Here is a 16871-nt window from a genome sequence, read left to right on the forward strand (position 1 = left end):
TGATTTATTTGGTCCGTGCATTTTGCTAATCAGGGTTGTATTAAGTCGTCATTGCCTTTCGGGCTTCGCCTTTTCGATTTTTTGCAGAAGAATTGATAGAAATAAAATTGCGTCATTTAATAACTTCATTTATTTTTTGTGTATTTTCGCTTAGGTTTCCACATAAACCGGAAAAAACGGAGAAATGGTTAGAAGCAATCCGCATTCAATTATGTGACAATAACTGGGTACCATCAGCAGGAAACCGCGTTTGCTCTAATAATTTTCACGCCAAACATATTTATTCAACTGCAAGCGGCTTCCGATGTGTAGACTGAAAAGCTTTGCCTGTTATTCCGGTAATTATTTGGTTTGATTTTCGTGTGAAAACTTAAGCAAGTTTATTATGTATTGATTGGTTTTAATTTTTAAGTTTTTTTTTAAAACAGGTTTTAATTGATAATGTCGTTGTTTATTGGACAGTTGCTGTCCACCATGGCCACAGGTCCTGCGAAAAGAGATACCGTCATTGTTTCTTCTCGAACAGGACTGGTTCTGGATCCTGCTGAAACTTCTTCTGTAATCGACAAGCCGGTTGTTCCTCTACCAGAATTGCAACAACCGATGTGCGTGAATGCCGTAAATAACACGTAAAATTCTATTTAACGGGCGTAAATAAATAAATAAGTATGTATTGTAATCATGTAACCTCCACCCCCTCCCCCCTTACCACTCTCCCATACGATCCCTAAAGCTCTGTCCTCATCATTGCTGCTTATTCATTTGCGAACCGGAACGCGAGCCGAACTACGAATTATGGGAAAGGAACGAAGCAATCTTATATTTCTTAATAAGTCGTGGTTCAGCTCGCTTGTGAACACGCAACATTACTCTCTCTTTATGTTAATCTTACATTATGTTTAATGAAAAGTCGTTTAGTACTTAGGTTAGTTTTCAATAATGCTATCTTGAAGAAGGTTGATAAACTAGTTGACACAATGTCTCAATTCTAACAAAGTGGTTGAAGACAAAATAACTTTTAATTGAATGATAGTAGTATGATTATTTAATGCTACATAGTGTTATTCTAGTCTCTATAATTTTTATGTTACTGTTAAACGTTTTACTAATATTATTTTGTATTCATCAGCTTTAATTATTTTGTATAATTTTCGATAGCTTACTAGATATATTCTGTATTAAAATGCATGCAAAAGCCCGACTGGGAATAAAACCAAAGAAAATAAAATGATGTCAAGTCACAAAGTGATTGCTTTCTTCAATATTTATATACCATTCTATATAAATACAAAAATAAAAATAAAATAAAATTAAAATTAATGTAAATTAAAAAAAAAACCTATGCACAGTAATAAAAATAAAAACGTTTTTGGTTCTATAGGACCTGTATAAAATTCAAAAACACAAATAAAATAAATTAAAATCATTTTGTGTTTTTTATCAATTCTTTTCCTGATTCAGCCCTTATTCAGCACATAAAATTTGCTGTAAGTGTTGGTTTCTTTTTGGTTTTATGTCAATATTACAACACCTCTGACAACAAATTCTCCGTGGTTTCGCTTACGAGTTTGAACGGTTGTACAAAGAGTTTAAACAGAGTTGGGTTGTTAAGTTCATCTCCATATTTGTGACGTACGCGCTATGTGGGGTCATTTTTAAAATGGATTTAATATAGACAGGGCCAATCTAGTATAATACATCAATGACCATATGTCTTTGCTTTCATGTACCTTTGTCTACTCCTGTATTTTTCATTTTACTTTATTCGTGTTATTATTTTGTAATTTGGACGATGTCCGTTAATAAATAAATAAATATATAAAACAAGCATATTATATTTAAAGAAAGTAGAGAAAAGTCGAGTAACGCCGGGTACACGTCAGTAAGTTTGATATAAGTAAATTTGTATTTACAACTATACCTTTGTCAAGATTCAATCGATTGCTGTTATAATAATATAGTATTTTCACTGTTTTTTTATTCTCAAAAAAAATTATTATAATGAAGGTATTTTTATGTTGAGGAATAAATTTTCTATGATGATTTAAAAGTGCCTTTTTCTATTTCCCACCAAAATAACATGTTTGTTTTTATTTGAGAATTCGGCTGCATTGACGTCACGCCGGGCAACGTTGGTGACAGCCGTCTTACCAGCCAGTGGCGTTTTCTATGTCATAATGACGTTGTAGCCAGTTGGAACCGTTTCCGAATGTGCGGCTTATCAAATCAATAATTTTGAATGAAAATATTAAAATTACACATTTTTTTGATGTTAAAAAAATAAATAATAATTCTTTTCAGTTTGCCTCAAATATTCACACTGGATGCCATTAACCACGTAATGCTTTTGAACGAGTGGTGTTCGCGGACGGCGCGTGTATCGTACCGCGACAACCCGAACACTGCTCGCGTCTTTTGACTTGTTTGCGTTACACAAGATAAACAAACGAACTGCGCTTGCCAGATTTTTTTATTGTTTTTATTTTTTATTAGAGTTAGTCTTGTTTTATTTTTTTTAATATCATTAAGTTTTTTTACATTTTTTATTACTTCTGTTTTGTTTTTTTTTTTGAACTGGTCAATTTTAAATTATGTTAACTCTTTATAAAAAAATAAAATAACCTCATGTTTTAGATTCATTTTTGTTAAAAAAAAAAACGAGTATTAGGTGGTTAATTAAATCCTAAAAATAGCCAAAATGAATAATTCATATTTCTTGTTTTATTTGTTTTAATAATTTTATTTTAGTGATTTGTACATTAAAGTTTACAAATGACTAATTAATTTTTACATATTAATCTTTTATGTTTTTTTCTTGTTTTATGTGGTTTCTACACAACATCTTGAATTTTTCAATTGGGGCAGTCTTTAGGTTTTCCGGCAGCGCGTTATAGTATTTCATCCCTTTATAGAATATACTGTTCTGTGTATTCGCCTTGTCCTTTTTTGGTAGCCTGATTTCATTGCACGTCCTAGTTTTATGTTTGTGTATGTCCTTGTTGTATGCAATTTTATTTGAAAAATATTTGGGTAGCAGGTTGTTTACTATTTTGTGTACAAATATCATCGTGTTCAAGGTCAACATCTGTTTCACCGTTAGCCAATTTAGTTCATTTAACATTTTATTTACTTTTGAATATCTATTTCGTCTGAGTATTATTCTCATTGCCCTATTTTGGAGAATTTGAAATTTATTTTGTTCTCGGTCGTTACACAGAAAAAGGATAGTTGGGCAGTAATTAAAATGTGGAGCAATAATTTCGCGTCACTATTGTAACAATCGGCTTAACTTTAAAAATATTTCTTATTTTTTATTATATGGACGATATAAAAGTGAAGGTACAGTTTTCTTACAAATTCTAGAGTATTTAAACTCTTGTACTCTACGATTGGAGTAAAAAATTAAATAAAAATTAGTATTTTCAACAACATTTTTCGCATTTGATATTAAAATTTAATTATTTAGAAATAGTAATATTTATTTCAAAAGCGTACACCGGAAAGATAATTTTATCTTCTTTCTAAAACAGTATTTGTTTTAAAAGAAAATTTAAAAAAAAGTTGTGTATGGAGATTTCAAATACACAGAAAACATTACAAACTGAACAAAAGTCTGGAAAGTACTGAACTGTTAAGTTTTTTATTTTATTTTTTATTTTTTTATTATAGCTACTATTTAAACATTGTACATACAAAATATAATGTTATATATTTTGTATAGTAAGTTGTATTTCTTAGTCCTCCTCACTAGAGTAACCTGTGCTGAGGGGTGGACTAATTTTTTTATTTTTTTATTTATTCACATTTAAACCCGCTAAACTACTTATGTAGTTTGTCAGCTTTGTTATTCATTTCCATTTTATTACTTTTCTATGTCCTTTTTAATGGTTTGTTCAGAGTTTTTTCAATAATCTCTTTCAGCCAGATTTTTATTCTTAATTTGTAATCTATAAAATTTTCTATTTGCTTCATATCAGGGGGAAGAATATTGTGGAGTTTCATCCCAAAATAAATATAATTTCTTTGCCCGAATGTGGTTTTATGACCCGGAATATTTTTTATGTCATTGTGATTTGACCTTGTTTGATGAATATGCGGTATTGTATAGGATTCAGTATTTTTGAATAGTTTCAATAATATATTTGTTGTACATTTGGTACATCAAAACTATTGAAAATTTCAATCGAACGCGTTCTTCAGTATGGTCTTTATAATTCCTTTTTGAATTGTGTTCAGGTTATGTACGAGGCATATCCAGAAAGTAAGTGTACTGAGGCTCTCACGACCGAATGAATTTTATTTTCGATATGTTGGCTACACTTCCGTGTAGCCTGACTCTTCCCCTCCGCAACGAGACCTGTTCAAGGTCAGTACGTTGAGAAGTGTCAACGCGACAACAAGTTTCGTGAAAAAAGTCAATCCAACCTCCCGCCAAATGCGAAATACGCGGCGTCATCCGTTATCTCGTTTGGAAGGAAAAACTTCCTTTTAAGGTTTATAATGAGATTAAAACTGCATATGGTGATAAAGCTATGAATTGTACGAGTGTGTACAAGTGGTATCGCGAGTTTAAAAACGGTTCTCACCTCTTCACCCTCCACCAAAAAGTTCAAAACCACCATTTCAGCCAAGAAAATCGTGGCATCCGTGTTTTGGGACTGTCAAGGCATAATTTTGATTGAATATCTGCCTCAAGGGGAGACCATCAACTCTGCAAGATACTGTGAGACCCTAAAAAAATTGCGGAAGGCGATTCATAATAAGAGGAGAGGCATGCTGACAAAGGGAGTCAGCCTGCTGCACGACAATACCAGACCACACACGGCCAACGCCACGAAGGAACTGCTTGCTTCGTTTAAATGGGATACCCTGAACCACCCTGCGCATTCCCTTAACCTAGCACCTTCAGATTATTATCTCTTTACCTCCCTGAAGGTTTGAAAATTAAAGGAGGAGGTGGAAAAGTGGACGAAGGTGTTGGCGGGAAACTACTTCGAGGAAGGCATCAAAAAGTTGATCCCCCGCTTCACAACTTGCATTGAGAGGAATGGCGACTATGTCGAAAAATAGCTTACATATGTACTACGGTAATCATGTGATTTTTTTGTTTCATCAAAAAGATTTGTAACCTACAAAAATTCAGTACACTTACTTTCTGGATACGCCTCGTATATACTTAGATACAGCAAATCCCCATCCTATAATTCCATATTCAATACAAGAATGACATAAGGCGTAATAGATTTTTTTCATGTCCTTTTTATTTACCACATTTCTTAGATTTTTAAAGAAATATATCAGTTTTGTAAGTTTTTCCGTGATACCTTTGATATAAAGGTCCCATCTAAGATTTTCATCAATTACTACCCCGAGATATTTTATCTTTTGTGATTCTTCTATAGTTGGGCATTGACATTGTACATTATTATTACATAGTTATTAAATACATATTTATGCCGTTTCTTTTATTTAACTTTGATGAATTTTTAATAAATTTAAACCATTGTTTTTTCTTTTCACTTAGGAGAAAACCCGTATTCTTGCAAATTCTGCGACAAAGCATTCCCAGCCTCTACAGCTCTGAAGGTGCATCTCAGATCCCACACTCTGGAGAAACCATTCTCTTGTTACGTCTGCAACAAATCTTTTTCAACTTCTTCGTCCCTCTCCACTCATATGAAAACTCATCCACAAGAACAGGCTGTGAAAATGAATGAAGTTTTGGCACAACCTAAAGAGTTAATTGAGAATTTAATGAAAGAGTTACCACCCAAAGAATATAAACCAAAGAAAATTGATTTGAGTAACATTGCTAATCTCAATTTAAGAAATTTGTTATGTTTGGATAATAATGTTAGTATTTTAAAGAGTCAGGTGGTACAATCTAGTGTTATTGATGCAAATCAAGTTTCCAATTCTTAAAATAGTACAAATATTTATTAACCTCTCGTGTGCCAAGAAATTGACCGTGGATTTCTGACGTCTGTACCTGTCATGCGATATCGAATCCACCGTGGCTTTGCTAGTAGCACACCGCCCTTCGATTTTGTGATATTTTGAACCTTAAAAAATGCTCCCGGCATGCTAAAATATTTTGATGGCTTTGTAAAGAAATAATGTATCTTAGTATTATACGAGCTTGTCATTTTGTCACTTGCAAACATTGATTTTTTATCTGTGAAAAAGCGCATCGCAAATTCCATGTCAAATAACATCATTTTCATTTTAAAAGTCATAGTATTGTATTAATTTACAGAAAAGCCTCATATTATGATTTACTTTTATTATGAAACACACAATTTTAGCTGGAAAATATAATAAAACTCGAGAATATTTTATATCTTTTTTTATACCTTATTTATACATTTCTCTGAATATAAGTAGCTATCCTGGAAAAACTACATAGGATAGATATATACGATTTTTATAAATATCTGAACACATTATCTGGTAAGATGGAACAAATTGCAAAACCATAATTTTATCAGTTTTTACGAAAATAGCGTCAGCTGGCATACGGCGGCAATTGGCATTTTACCCCTGGTCAACTAAAGAGTGCTAGGTCACGGGAGGATGGCGTTCCAAGGGTTTACAAAGAGACCGTTTGTATAGTTTCCTCAAGTCATTGTGCCATCTTCCATATTTCATCAGATTCCTTTGACAGAAGACATGAGTTTAATGCTGACTTAATCATTAAAATAATATGTTTGTTCTATACACGCATGTACATTGCACATCACCAAGAGTGTAGTGTGATGCCTTGCTAACCAGAGATTGCTTTATTTCAAATAAATCCATTTCAAATGGAAATGCAAAATGCAAAATGGGTATTTTCCATTTTGCATTTTAAATTCTTTTCTAAAAACCATTTTGCATTTTGCATATTAAATTCTTTTCTCAATGCATTTTCCATTTTAAATGCTTTTTTGCAACATTCTTCCTACTATCTCCGCTCATCTTTTTTTCATAAGCCCCAAATATCAGTCGGTCCTCAACCTCGCTATGAGAGATAATTTACATTTGTCAAGTTGCTCCCTGGTAGGAGCCCTGGCAATTGAGTGATACCATTACAAAAAATACTGAACATGGGGCCATGACGCTTTAGTATTAAATGTTAGATAGCAGTTTCTATGTTTTTACGTTGGCAACATTAGTCCCGCGCAAATTTGTTGTGGTTTCATAATCTGTAGTCGTGGTGTTTTTGGATTTACCATAATGTAATATGTTTGTTCTACATTGATGTCCATTAAATGACAAAATTGTTTAAAAATTCTATAATTATTTTAATTGTTTGACCTGAGAAACCATTTTGCATTTTCAATGCATTTTGAAAATAGGTATTTTGCATTTTGAATTTGAAATGCTTTTCTAAAAACCATTTTGCATTTTGCATTTTCAAATGGAAAAGTTTTGACCCATTTCCATTTTGCATTTCAAATGGTTTTGGGGACCCTTTTTGCACATCTCTGTTGCTAACCATGTAGATAAGTGATGCGTAACTGGGGGCTAAATAAAATAAATAGAAATCAATAGCTATAATTTTTTCCCAGGACAAACATTCCCGGGTTACGAATAACCTGACAATATTTTAAAATCTCCTACTACCATCACAGTAAGTGGAAAATGTGGCTTATGTCGCGATGGAGGACTTAGCTAGCCGAGGAATTGAGCACACGTCTCCTGAATTGGACCCAGACGCGATGCCAACTGATCGGTCGTTAATGTTTGACTCCCGACAACGGCCCCTTCGTCTCTCGGTATAGATGACCTAAAAAACCTGGAATCGAGGCAACTCGGTCTTAGTGTCATTAAAATGTTCAAATTAACCCGAGAATGATTAACATATGTGCGACCTCTCCTGGAATATGCTTTCCAAATATGGAATCTAGTTGCACGTGAGGTTTTAATTGAATAGCCTTAAAATGTGTACCCTTCACCCCCCTTTGCCCCTGTCCCCTTTCCTGCTGACCCGGGCCAAACGACAAGGAACATTATTATCGTTGCATCTTCGTCACCGCAATGAATTGTCATGTCATTTTGTGAATACCTTCATATGTTAAACTCGGCTGTGATTATTTGGAATATCACATCATCGTCATCGTCTGTTTTTATGTTATGTGAACAAGTGTCAAAAGGAATTGCCTTAATTATATGCAAACTGATCTGTGCAAAAGGAACCAGCGGCTACGGAGGACTAGACCTAGGGGTAAGTCTTTGGCCTTTCCCAATCTTTTCCTCTCCTGTAAACAGCATAAGGTAAATTTAATTCGTTTTGTTACTTTGTTAAGTCTTTACCGCACTTCCCAATCTCCGCACAATTGCGAACGAAAGATTTGCGCACCACCAGAGTCCATATTTTGCGAGAGATATAAATCTACTAGAGTACAGAGACGATTTACAAAAATACCAAGAGCTTAAAAAGACTGGCAATAGGAAGACAGACTCAAGGAACTAAGAATGCCAATCCTAAAAGAAAGGAGTGACTTGATTGTGATACCGGAAAGTCTGAATTCTTGACTAATTTTGAAAATGACAAAATTAAAATAATTTTCTTTTAAATATGATATCTACTGTAGGTAGGAACTTATCACTTGTCTGATCACTTTTGTTCTTCACACAATCAGTTCCAATTTTGAAAATGACACTTAAATTCAAAGCAAATTTGAGTTCATTGAAACAGAGTTACACAGACACCCGAAATGATTATTTTTGATGATTCAATGTAATGTTTAATACAAACTGTAGTTTATTATTTTTGCTATGATATAAGTCCCAGTTGTTTTTTCAAGTATCCTTCAAATATGTTACCCCCTGGGTAACTATAAATTAACTTTGCAGCATGAAAATAGACGGTGAAATAGTTAGCTATGCTGATGACACAGTTTTACTCTTCAAACCTAAGGATTGGAATAATGTATATAACAGCGAATTTGGGAATCTCGCAAATGAAAACATGGCTAGACTCAAACATACTTACACTTAACATATCAAAGACAAAATTCACAACATACAGTATAAATAGTACGGGACAGCCAAAAAACAACACAAACACCATAAAAATACACGAATGTTTAAACACCAACATCTGCGATTGCCCTCCTCTAGAAAAAACAAAACAAATAAAGTATCTAGGAATCGTAATTGACCATAACCTTAGATGGATACTTCACATCAAACAAATCACAAATAAACTTCTCCAAACAATACACATTTTCCTAAACATAAGAAACATATATAAAATAAAACAATTGAAAACAATATATTTTGCACTTTGCCAATCAATAATAGAATATGGAATTATTGCTTGGGGAGGAGCAACAAACTCGGCTATCAATTACATAGAAACCGCACAGAAAACCATCTTAAAGGTAATACTAAAAAAACATAGACTGACTGATACAGACCAAATATTCAACAGCTGTGACGTACTAGATATACGCCAATTATACGTTAAAACACTACTAAACTACATTTTTGACAAAAAAAATAAATTTCAGCATACACAAAATAACACTAACAGACCAGTTAGACAAGCGTACAAAGAAAACATAAAAACTCCGACAGTAAATTCAAGCTTTGGACAAAGACACTACCAATACCATGCTATAAAAGCTTTCAACAGTGTAAAATTTGAAATTAAAATTGAGGAAAATAAAAATAAATTCACACACAAAATTACAAAATGGATTAAAGAACAAAAAAGACAATATTACCAAAATGTCATAGCATAAAATAAAAACAAAACCTACACGTAACACACAAAACCAATATAAACACACATCACTCACAAACACACAAGATTATTTTCAATGTATTATTTTTTAATTTATTTAATTTATTAATGTATTTTTAATTTTAAATGTATTATTTTCTCTTTAAATGTATTATGTAGATTATATTATCATATTATAAAATGAAGGCCTCAGCACGGGCAAGCCACCCAGTGGGGCCTACATTACTGGAAAACTTAAAATGTAAAAAATATTGTACCAAATAAAATAAAATAAATGTTACTTAAAATCAGTCAAGTAAATACAACCGTCAAATGATAATAGTAATAAGTCTAAATGAGCCGTAGTACTAGTCAGTGAAACACATGGAAAGGTATTGCTATAAGTCCTAGCTAGTTAGGATTACGAAAGAATCCATAAAATCAATAAAATAACAGAAATTCAAATGCCACATCATCAAATGGCCGCTCAGCGCCATTTTGTTTTTTGGCATTTGAAAGGTCACCGTTAAACGCTGATTCTAGGTGCGTTTCAGCTTTCTATCAAATTGTAATAAGTTGACAATCTTAACAACATGATAGTTGTCCTCTTCTGCTGATCACAATTTGTTCAAAAGCAGAAATGGAGTTACAATTGGCAATTAACGGGGGCCTTTCAACTGTCAAAAAAACAAAATGCCACTGACATCTGATGACAATTTTATATTTGAATTTCTGTGAAACAACACATCCTTAGAGATGTGATGGTGCGCAAGTCATAGGTTTGAACAGCTGCTTTGGAATGCTTGCAAACACTTGTTTTGCTTAACTAACTAAACATCACGCCGTTTCGATGCACTTGTCTTGGCACACACTCGTCTCATACATACTCTTCTGACTCTTGACATGGCTCAACTTGAGTATCTGATTCACTTGATTGTGCCATGTCTTCCTCGGGCGTCCCCGAATTTTTCTACCATTCACATTTGCCTCATGTATTCTCCTTACACTCCTTTCTTCGCTCATTTGCTCTACATGCCCAAACCATTTGAGCGTCCCTTTTATAATCTTACTCATTACGCTTACATCAGCCTTGCACTCTTTGCGGATCTCCACATTTCTCACACGGTCATACATGGTTTTACCACACACACACACATGCCTCAGGGATCTCATTTCTACAGCATTCAGTCGACTTTCATGCTTCCTCTACCAATTCTATGCCTCATTGCCATACATTAGGGTTTTGTAACTGATAACAACAAACCTTGTGTTATTTACCTGGACTGCTGTACATCATACAATCTTCTAAATATGTTTGAAAACTTCCAGCAATGATATTATATCTCCTTGAATTAGAGTTCCTACAATTAATTTTCTTCCAATGCTAACTCCGTTGTGATGATTTTGCGGCTCAGTGGACACTTTGTGTTCTTTCCAATAATAAAAAACATCAAATAATTGAAAAACATTTTTTTTTTCATTGATTCTTACAATTACTGCGCGATTACAATTATTTGAAGTTTTTGTGTTAAGATTGAGTACATTATTAGATATGATAGATAGAGTCTTCTAAAATAGTATATTTAAAGAGTTTCTCAATCAAGAGCGGAGAGTGGAGGCTAGAATTGGACGGTTGCAAGATTAGGGCCTGTGCGTCTGTTCGTGCTGTTCGTTCCCCAAGTGCGAGGAGGCTTGGCAGCATTCATCAGCATTAATTTACCTGGAAAGCATCAGTTTTAATGTATTTTACGATAACTTCATAAAGGAAACCACGTGGTTATTCTCTCGTGACCAAAAACGTATGATTGTACGAGAATATTTTTCCTTTTCAAGGACACGCAGTCCAAAGCTGTAAAACATGCCCCAAGGAACTGATGCCCTTACCGCAGTAGCTTTGTGCGTGCATGTAGCACGCACAGCCGCACGGCCACACCATTATACCACCCAAAGTTATTCAGTGAATGAACCATGACAAATTTGCATTTAATGCAAAAAAATCCACTCATTCCAGTTTTGGATCATCTCTACATGAAAATAACCAGGCAGAAATATTTAATTATTTTAGTTGCACTTGATTTCATACAGTTTCCTTTAATATGATATTATTATTATCTCCGTTTGAAATACCCCTATCGCGTATTAACAATAAATCGCCAACCATTCTGAATAATATTGAGCTGTTGAAAGTTGAACAAGAATCAATCAGTAAAACAAATGATTATGCTGCCTTACAGGAACCTTCCAGTGGCTTCCCAGAGACGCCCCTGAGAACTAAGACAGATCATCAGAAGTCAGAAGCATCTCTGCAAGGCGAGGGTTTCTCTGATACTTCAACAATTTCATTTCAATAATGCTGAATAAGAGACTTACTAACGAATCGGCTGAGGCAGGTACTTCTTCCAGAAGGCACACTGCTCTAACCGCGGCCCATGGCCCGTGGAGCTAGAGTCAACATCCAGTGTGAGGAATTCTCGCCCGTAGGTGGTGTGCACCGGCCAGTGTGTTTTGGTCCTGGTGCCATCCGAAGACAAACTGGGGTTGCTGCAAAGGGAAAATTGAAAAACAATGTGTAACAAGATTTTTTTGTTTTGCATGGGGTGACCTCTGTATCTATTCTCTTTCTCAATCATGGACATTTTCCAAATGAAAAAGAGAGGCATTCATCACCCATGTAAGAGAAATGTCATTTAGCTGAAAATAACTCTCGGTTTTGGGAGAGTGAAAGTTCCAAAGATTCAGCGAAACTAGAAGCATTTAGGGAATGATTCGTTTCATTACAATTCCTGTATTGTGGATTTAGCGGCGTTTATCGAATGCTACATCCAATTGGTTGCCTTGGTACAACTTATTGTTTTGATTAATCCATTGGAGTTCAGAAATCTCCAATAGATATGAGGAGTTGGGCTGAAGACTTGCAAAGAACTCAGTTTCAGATGGGTAAGGAATGGTCAAGAGTCTTCAATTCTGGAGATATTTGAGGGAGGTCTATATCCGAAATTGGATGCCGTAAGGCTCATTAAGAAGAAAGGGGAGCTACTTAAGGTTAAACGCAACGCTCGTTGTATTCTACGTGTTCACAGATGGCGTTAATTAATTAATTTTGTCTAAATACGCTTTTGCAAGGTATTGCTTTAGAATATTAAGACAAATCATTTGTTTGCGCCCGTATATACGCAATATGAATATGAATCAATAGTTTTGTTCGTTTAAATACTTAATTCTTTCGAGAAAGGCACACAAATACAATATTTTACCGATGATTCAATCCAATATTGTATTTGTATGCCTTTCTCGATAGAATTGAGTTTTTATATGGACAAAACTATTTATTCATATTCATATTGCGTATATGAGGGCGCAAACAAATAATTTTTTTTTTTTTTTTAAAAAGAAAGATAAACATTCCCAGGTTACGAATAACCCAACAATGTTTGAAAATCTCCTACTACCACCACAGAAAGCCGAAAATGTTGCTTGTGTTGTGATGGAGGACTTAGCCAGCCGAGGAATCGAACACGCGACGCTCGGGTGAGACCCAAGCGCTATGCCCACTCAACCACTGACCGGTCGTAATTTGGTAATTTGTCTTAATACTGTAAAGCAATACCTTGCAAAAGCGTATTTAAACAAAATTGATTAATTAACGCCATCTGTGAACACGTAGAATACAACGAGCGTTGCGTTTAACCTTAAACCTTCTGGAGGGAGGTGTCAAATGAACACTTAGTGTAAAGCGAAGATCAAATATTATCTAGACCCAGTGGAGTTGTTGTAGGCAAGATGGCTGGTGTATGACCAGCCAGTTCTGTCAAGCTCTCACTCATCCATAGCTGGCCGTTCTGTCTGTGCCTTTGCAATAAGAAAAATATTTGTTTAAGAATATAAATTAAACTTACCCGGTCTTTGCGAAATTAGCCCAGTAGCGCATGATCCTTCTGCTTAGTTGCGCTTCTTGCGGAGCGTAATTTTTCCAGGGGTTCAGTGGCTCTCCAAACACGAAGCTGATCTCGTCTCCATGGAGTACTCCCGCCCAGGATGGCCAGGGGCTGACTGTGCTGTCATGTGTGTAGTAATACATAAACACATTGTTTCCAGCCTCTGCATAACGATTGGCAAACTCGTTCACATTACAAGTGAATTGGTAGTCTCCGACCATCTTATCCAATGCATCTCTGATCTTTATGGGGTCGTCAGGATTCAACCAGTCAGTATATTCAAACACAATAGCTTTACGCGTTTCATTGTTCACGTACGGGTACAACTTTTCAACTGCTTGCAAGAACTCTTCTCTATTGATGCACACATTTTCCTGTAACTTGAAAAGATCAGTCAGGTAATAGATGAGGAAATAGAAACCTTCTTCCAGGTTAGAGCCCATCAGGATGTTAGTCTTCTTGAAGTTCTTCACGGCAAGGGAACGCGTTGGACTTTCAACAAGGAAGTTACCGTCTATTATTGGTACAAATGGAAACTCACAAATACCAGAAATTCCCCCCCATTCATTGTTCACCAGTTTGAATGCGTCTTTGGTTCTGAGGCACTCAATCGCAGCGGACAGATTGGGCCTATCATGAGGACATCCAACGTCCTTAGCCAGTCGTAAACCTCTCAGTAGGCTTTCATCTCGAGATATGATTCCCCAAGGAACAGTAGCTGATCCGGACTGCATGATTGCTTGAGAAAACAAATTTCTCGACAGGGGTGAAAGCAAGTGAAAAGATATGGCAGCTGCTCCAGCTGATTCTCCAAATAGAGTTATGTTGTTCGGGTTTCCTCCAAAGGCGCGAATATTGTCACGGAACCAATTCATTGCCATCAGTTGGTCGAACATGCCTGCGTTACCTGGAACTTCTGCATTGTCGAAGAACAAGAAGCCGAGTGATGCAACTCTGTACTGCATGGATACCACAATCACATTCTCTTCGGACACCAAGATTGAAGGATCATAAACATCTAGTGTTGTTGTCCCTGAATAGAACCCACCTCCGTAAATCCACAGCATTACCGCAGCGTTCTTTGGTCTAGGCTTTGGAGAGTATACGTTTAGATATAGGCAATCTTCGGAAAGTGGTGTGTTGGGATTCCACATTGTAGCTCCAGAGAAATCAGGGAACATTGAATCTGTGATCTGAATACAAGTGTTAGGATGGGTGGTTGCGTTTATGATGTTGTCTCCCCATCTTTCCACTGGTCGAGGGTGCCTAAACCTGAGTGGTCCAATTGGTTTTTGAGCATAGGGGATCCCTAACCACGCATCAACTTTCTTTCCAGTGGCAGCTGTCAGAGTAATTCCCCTGACTTTACCTTTCGTTGTCTCCACAACGAGAGTATCTTCCCCAGACTCTTTGAGATTCTTCTCAGTCTCTTCGTCAGAGCAGTGTGTGGAGCGCCGTTCCTGTGGCGAGGACATAGTGCCCGCCACAAGGCACAAAAGGAGACAAGCTATGCACGTGTTCGCCATCTTGCGATCGACCAACTGTAAGAAAAATCTGAATACAAAAGAAACATATCTATTTTTACGTAACTCAAATAATATTGAACTATATGACGTCATTTGACCCGGATTCTTACGACTCCATTTAACTGGTTCGTTACCACATCGAGAAAGTTCTCTCTTAGTTTTTTTACGTCCCTAACATTTTTAAGGGCAGCGGACCCGTTAAACACTTCAAATCTGTATATTTTTTTAAAGAAAAAAACTGACACAAAAAAAATTATTTGACTGAAGCACATGGACGCAAGTGGACGGTAGTGATTCAAGAAAGACGCGGAGTTTGCAAAAATAATTATTACTCCCTAGATATTTCGTTTTATATTTTTATCTTTTATCGTATATTTTTCACAATTTGCGGTAAAACTGAGCATAATCATACAACGTTCAATTTAGTTATTAATACATCATCGCCAGTAGAACAGCTGCGACATGTGTTATAGGTACCTAGCTATATTCTGTAGAAGTATTCTAGAGACATTTTCTACATGCAATAAATACACTGTATCTGCAAACATGTAGTACATGTGGAAAGCTTGTGAATCTAAATCACATTTGGAATCGATTTTGTCTTTTAACTTTTTTGATTCGAGCTTTCGTTTTTGAGTAAATCGAGTCCGAAGTTGGATTTTTTTCAATGTCCAAAATTGAAAAAAACGGTCTCTAGGATATTGATATCAATGGTTTAAAATGTATAGACCCATGTGATAAAAAAAAAATACATAAGAAATGTCTTGTGGGCATGTTTCGTGATCCAATTATTTGCCCAATCGAGTATTGAATTTCCAATGATCTATGATGTCAGTCGAGTGTAAGTGAGACAGAGCGCCGGGCTATTGGGCCAAATGGAACATTTATTTCCATTCTAATTTGTATGGAAGGCAGATACTGTAAAAGTTTTTTCATCGCTTTTTTCAGTCGAAAAATATTCCAGCTTCGACTCGATTTACTCGAAAGCGATAGCTGAAATAAAATTAAAAAATGTCACAAAATCGACTTCGAATTATATACAAAGTGTAAAGGGACATACTACTTGACTTGACCAGTCATTCCTGATATTATTTAAATTTAAAAAAATAAAATATTGTACTTATAAGTTTTTGTTAGACACACATAAGTTAATCTTTTTCAATATAGGTGGATTAAATAAGGTTTTACCAAAGTTTAGTTAAAAACAATTTTTAACTAAAAATATTTTTCGACTTGCTTTTGAGGTGTTCAAATCGAGCATATATTCTCTCATTATTTATTGGACAATTTGTATAGCGCCGCTTTTGTGAGATATCACCTCAGGGGCGCTTTACAGTTGATGCAGGTATTTCAAAAAATATAAATATTACAAAAATAAAGTGAAGTTAAGTTAAGCAAAATGATGTACAGGAACAGGTGACACGAAGATAGAAGATGGAGACTCTGCAGCAAGAATCCTAGGTTATGAATATATATATATCCTAGGTGGTGAAGAAACTGGACCAGCTACTGCAGCGAGAGAGTCCACCGCGTCCACCAACAGTGCCAACACAAGGTTCGTCATCCATTCAGGTATGTGTCTGCTGCTTATAAAGCGCTGACACCTCACATAGACGTTTGGTGAGTCCATCCTGGTGATTATTGAAGCTGTGCATTTTGTCCGCAGTAAAAGGCGATGGTCGGGATAGTAAATTTTCC

The 16871-nt window shown here is 35.4% G+C and overlaps 2 protein-coding genes across 4 annotated transcripts in view; one reads left to right on the forward strand and one right to left on the reverse strand.

The window, feature by feature from the left end:
* LOC149411089 (uncharacterized) overlaps nucleotides 1-6347 on the forward strand; it is a 32771-nt gene extending 26424 nt beyond the window's left edge. For all 3 annotated transcript variants that reach the window (XM_089647145.1, XM_089647146.1, XM_089647147.1), the window contains one exon: nucleotides 5525-6347. In XM_089647145.1, coding sequence (XP_089503271.1) covers nucleotides 5525-5922 — 398 coding nt within the window. In that variant the 3' untranslated portion in view covers nucleotides 5923-6347. The remainder of the gene's footprint in view (nucleotides 1-5524) is intronic.
* Nucleotides 6348-11156: 4809 nt separating this feature from the next.
* On the reverse strand, nucleotides 11157-15687 carry LOC149411090 (acetylcholinesterase-like). The gene is made up of 3 exons (XM_089647572.1): nucleotides 13609-15687; nucleotides 12083-12253; nucleotides 11157-11432 (listed from the first exon to the last, which is right to left on the reverse strand). Coding segments are annotated over exons 1-3 (1830 nt in total). The 5' UTR covers nucleotides 15267-15687; the 3' UTR covers nucleotides 11157-11431.
* Nucleotides 15688-16871: the final 1184 nt, after the last annotated feature.

The sequence above is a fragment of the Hesperophylax consimilis genome, chromosome 26 (assembly GCF_061612785.1).
Source record: "Hesperophylax consimilis isolate HC1 chromosome 26, BYU_Hcon_1.0, whole genome shotgun sequence".
NCBI lineage: Eukaryota > Metazoa > Arthropoda > Insecta > Trichoptera > Limnephilidae > Hesperophylax > Hesperophylax consimilis.

Excerpts from the sequence above, each read along its gene's own strand:
- LOC149411090 (XM_089647572.1), bottom strand. The coding sequence starts at position 15,266 with ATGACGTCATATAGTTCAATATTATTTGAGTTACGTAAAAATAGATAT. Across the intron at positions 12,254-13,608 it reads GCTAATTTCGCAAAGACCGG|CAACCCCAGTTTGTCTTCGG; the intron begins GTAAGTTTAATT and ends TTCCCTTTGCAG.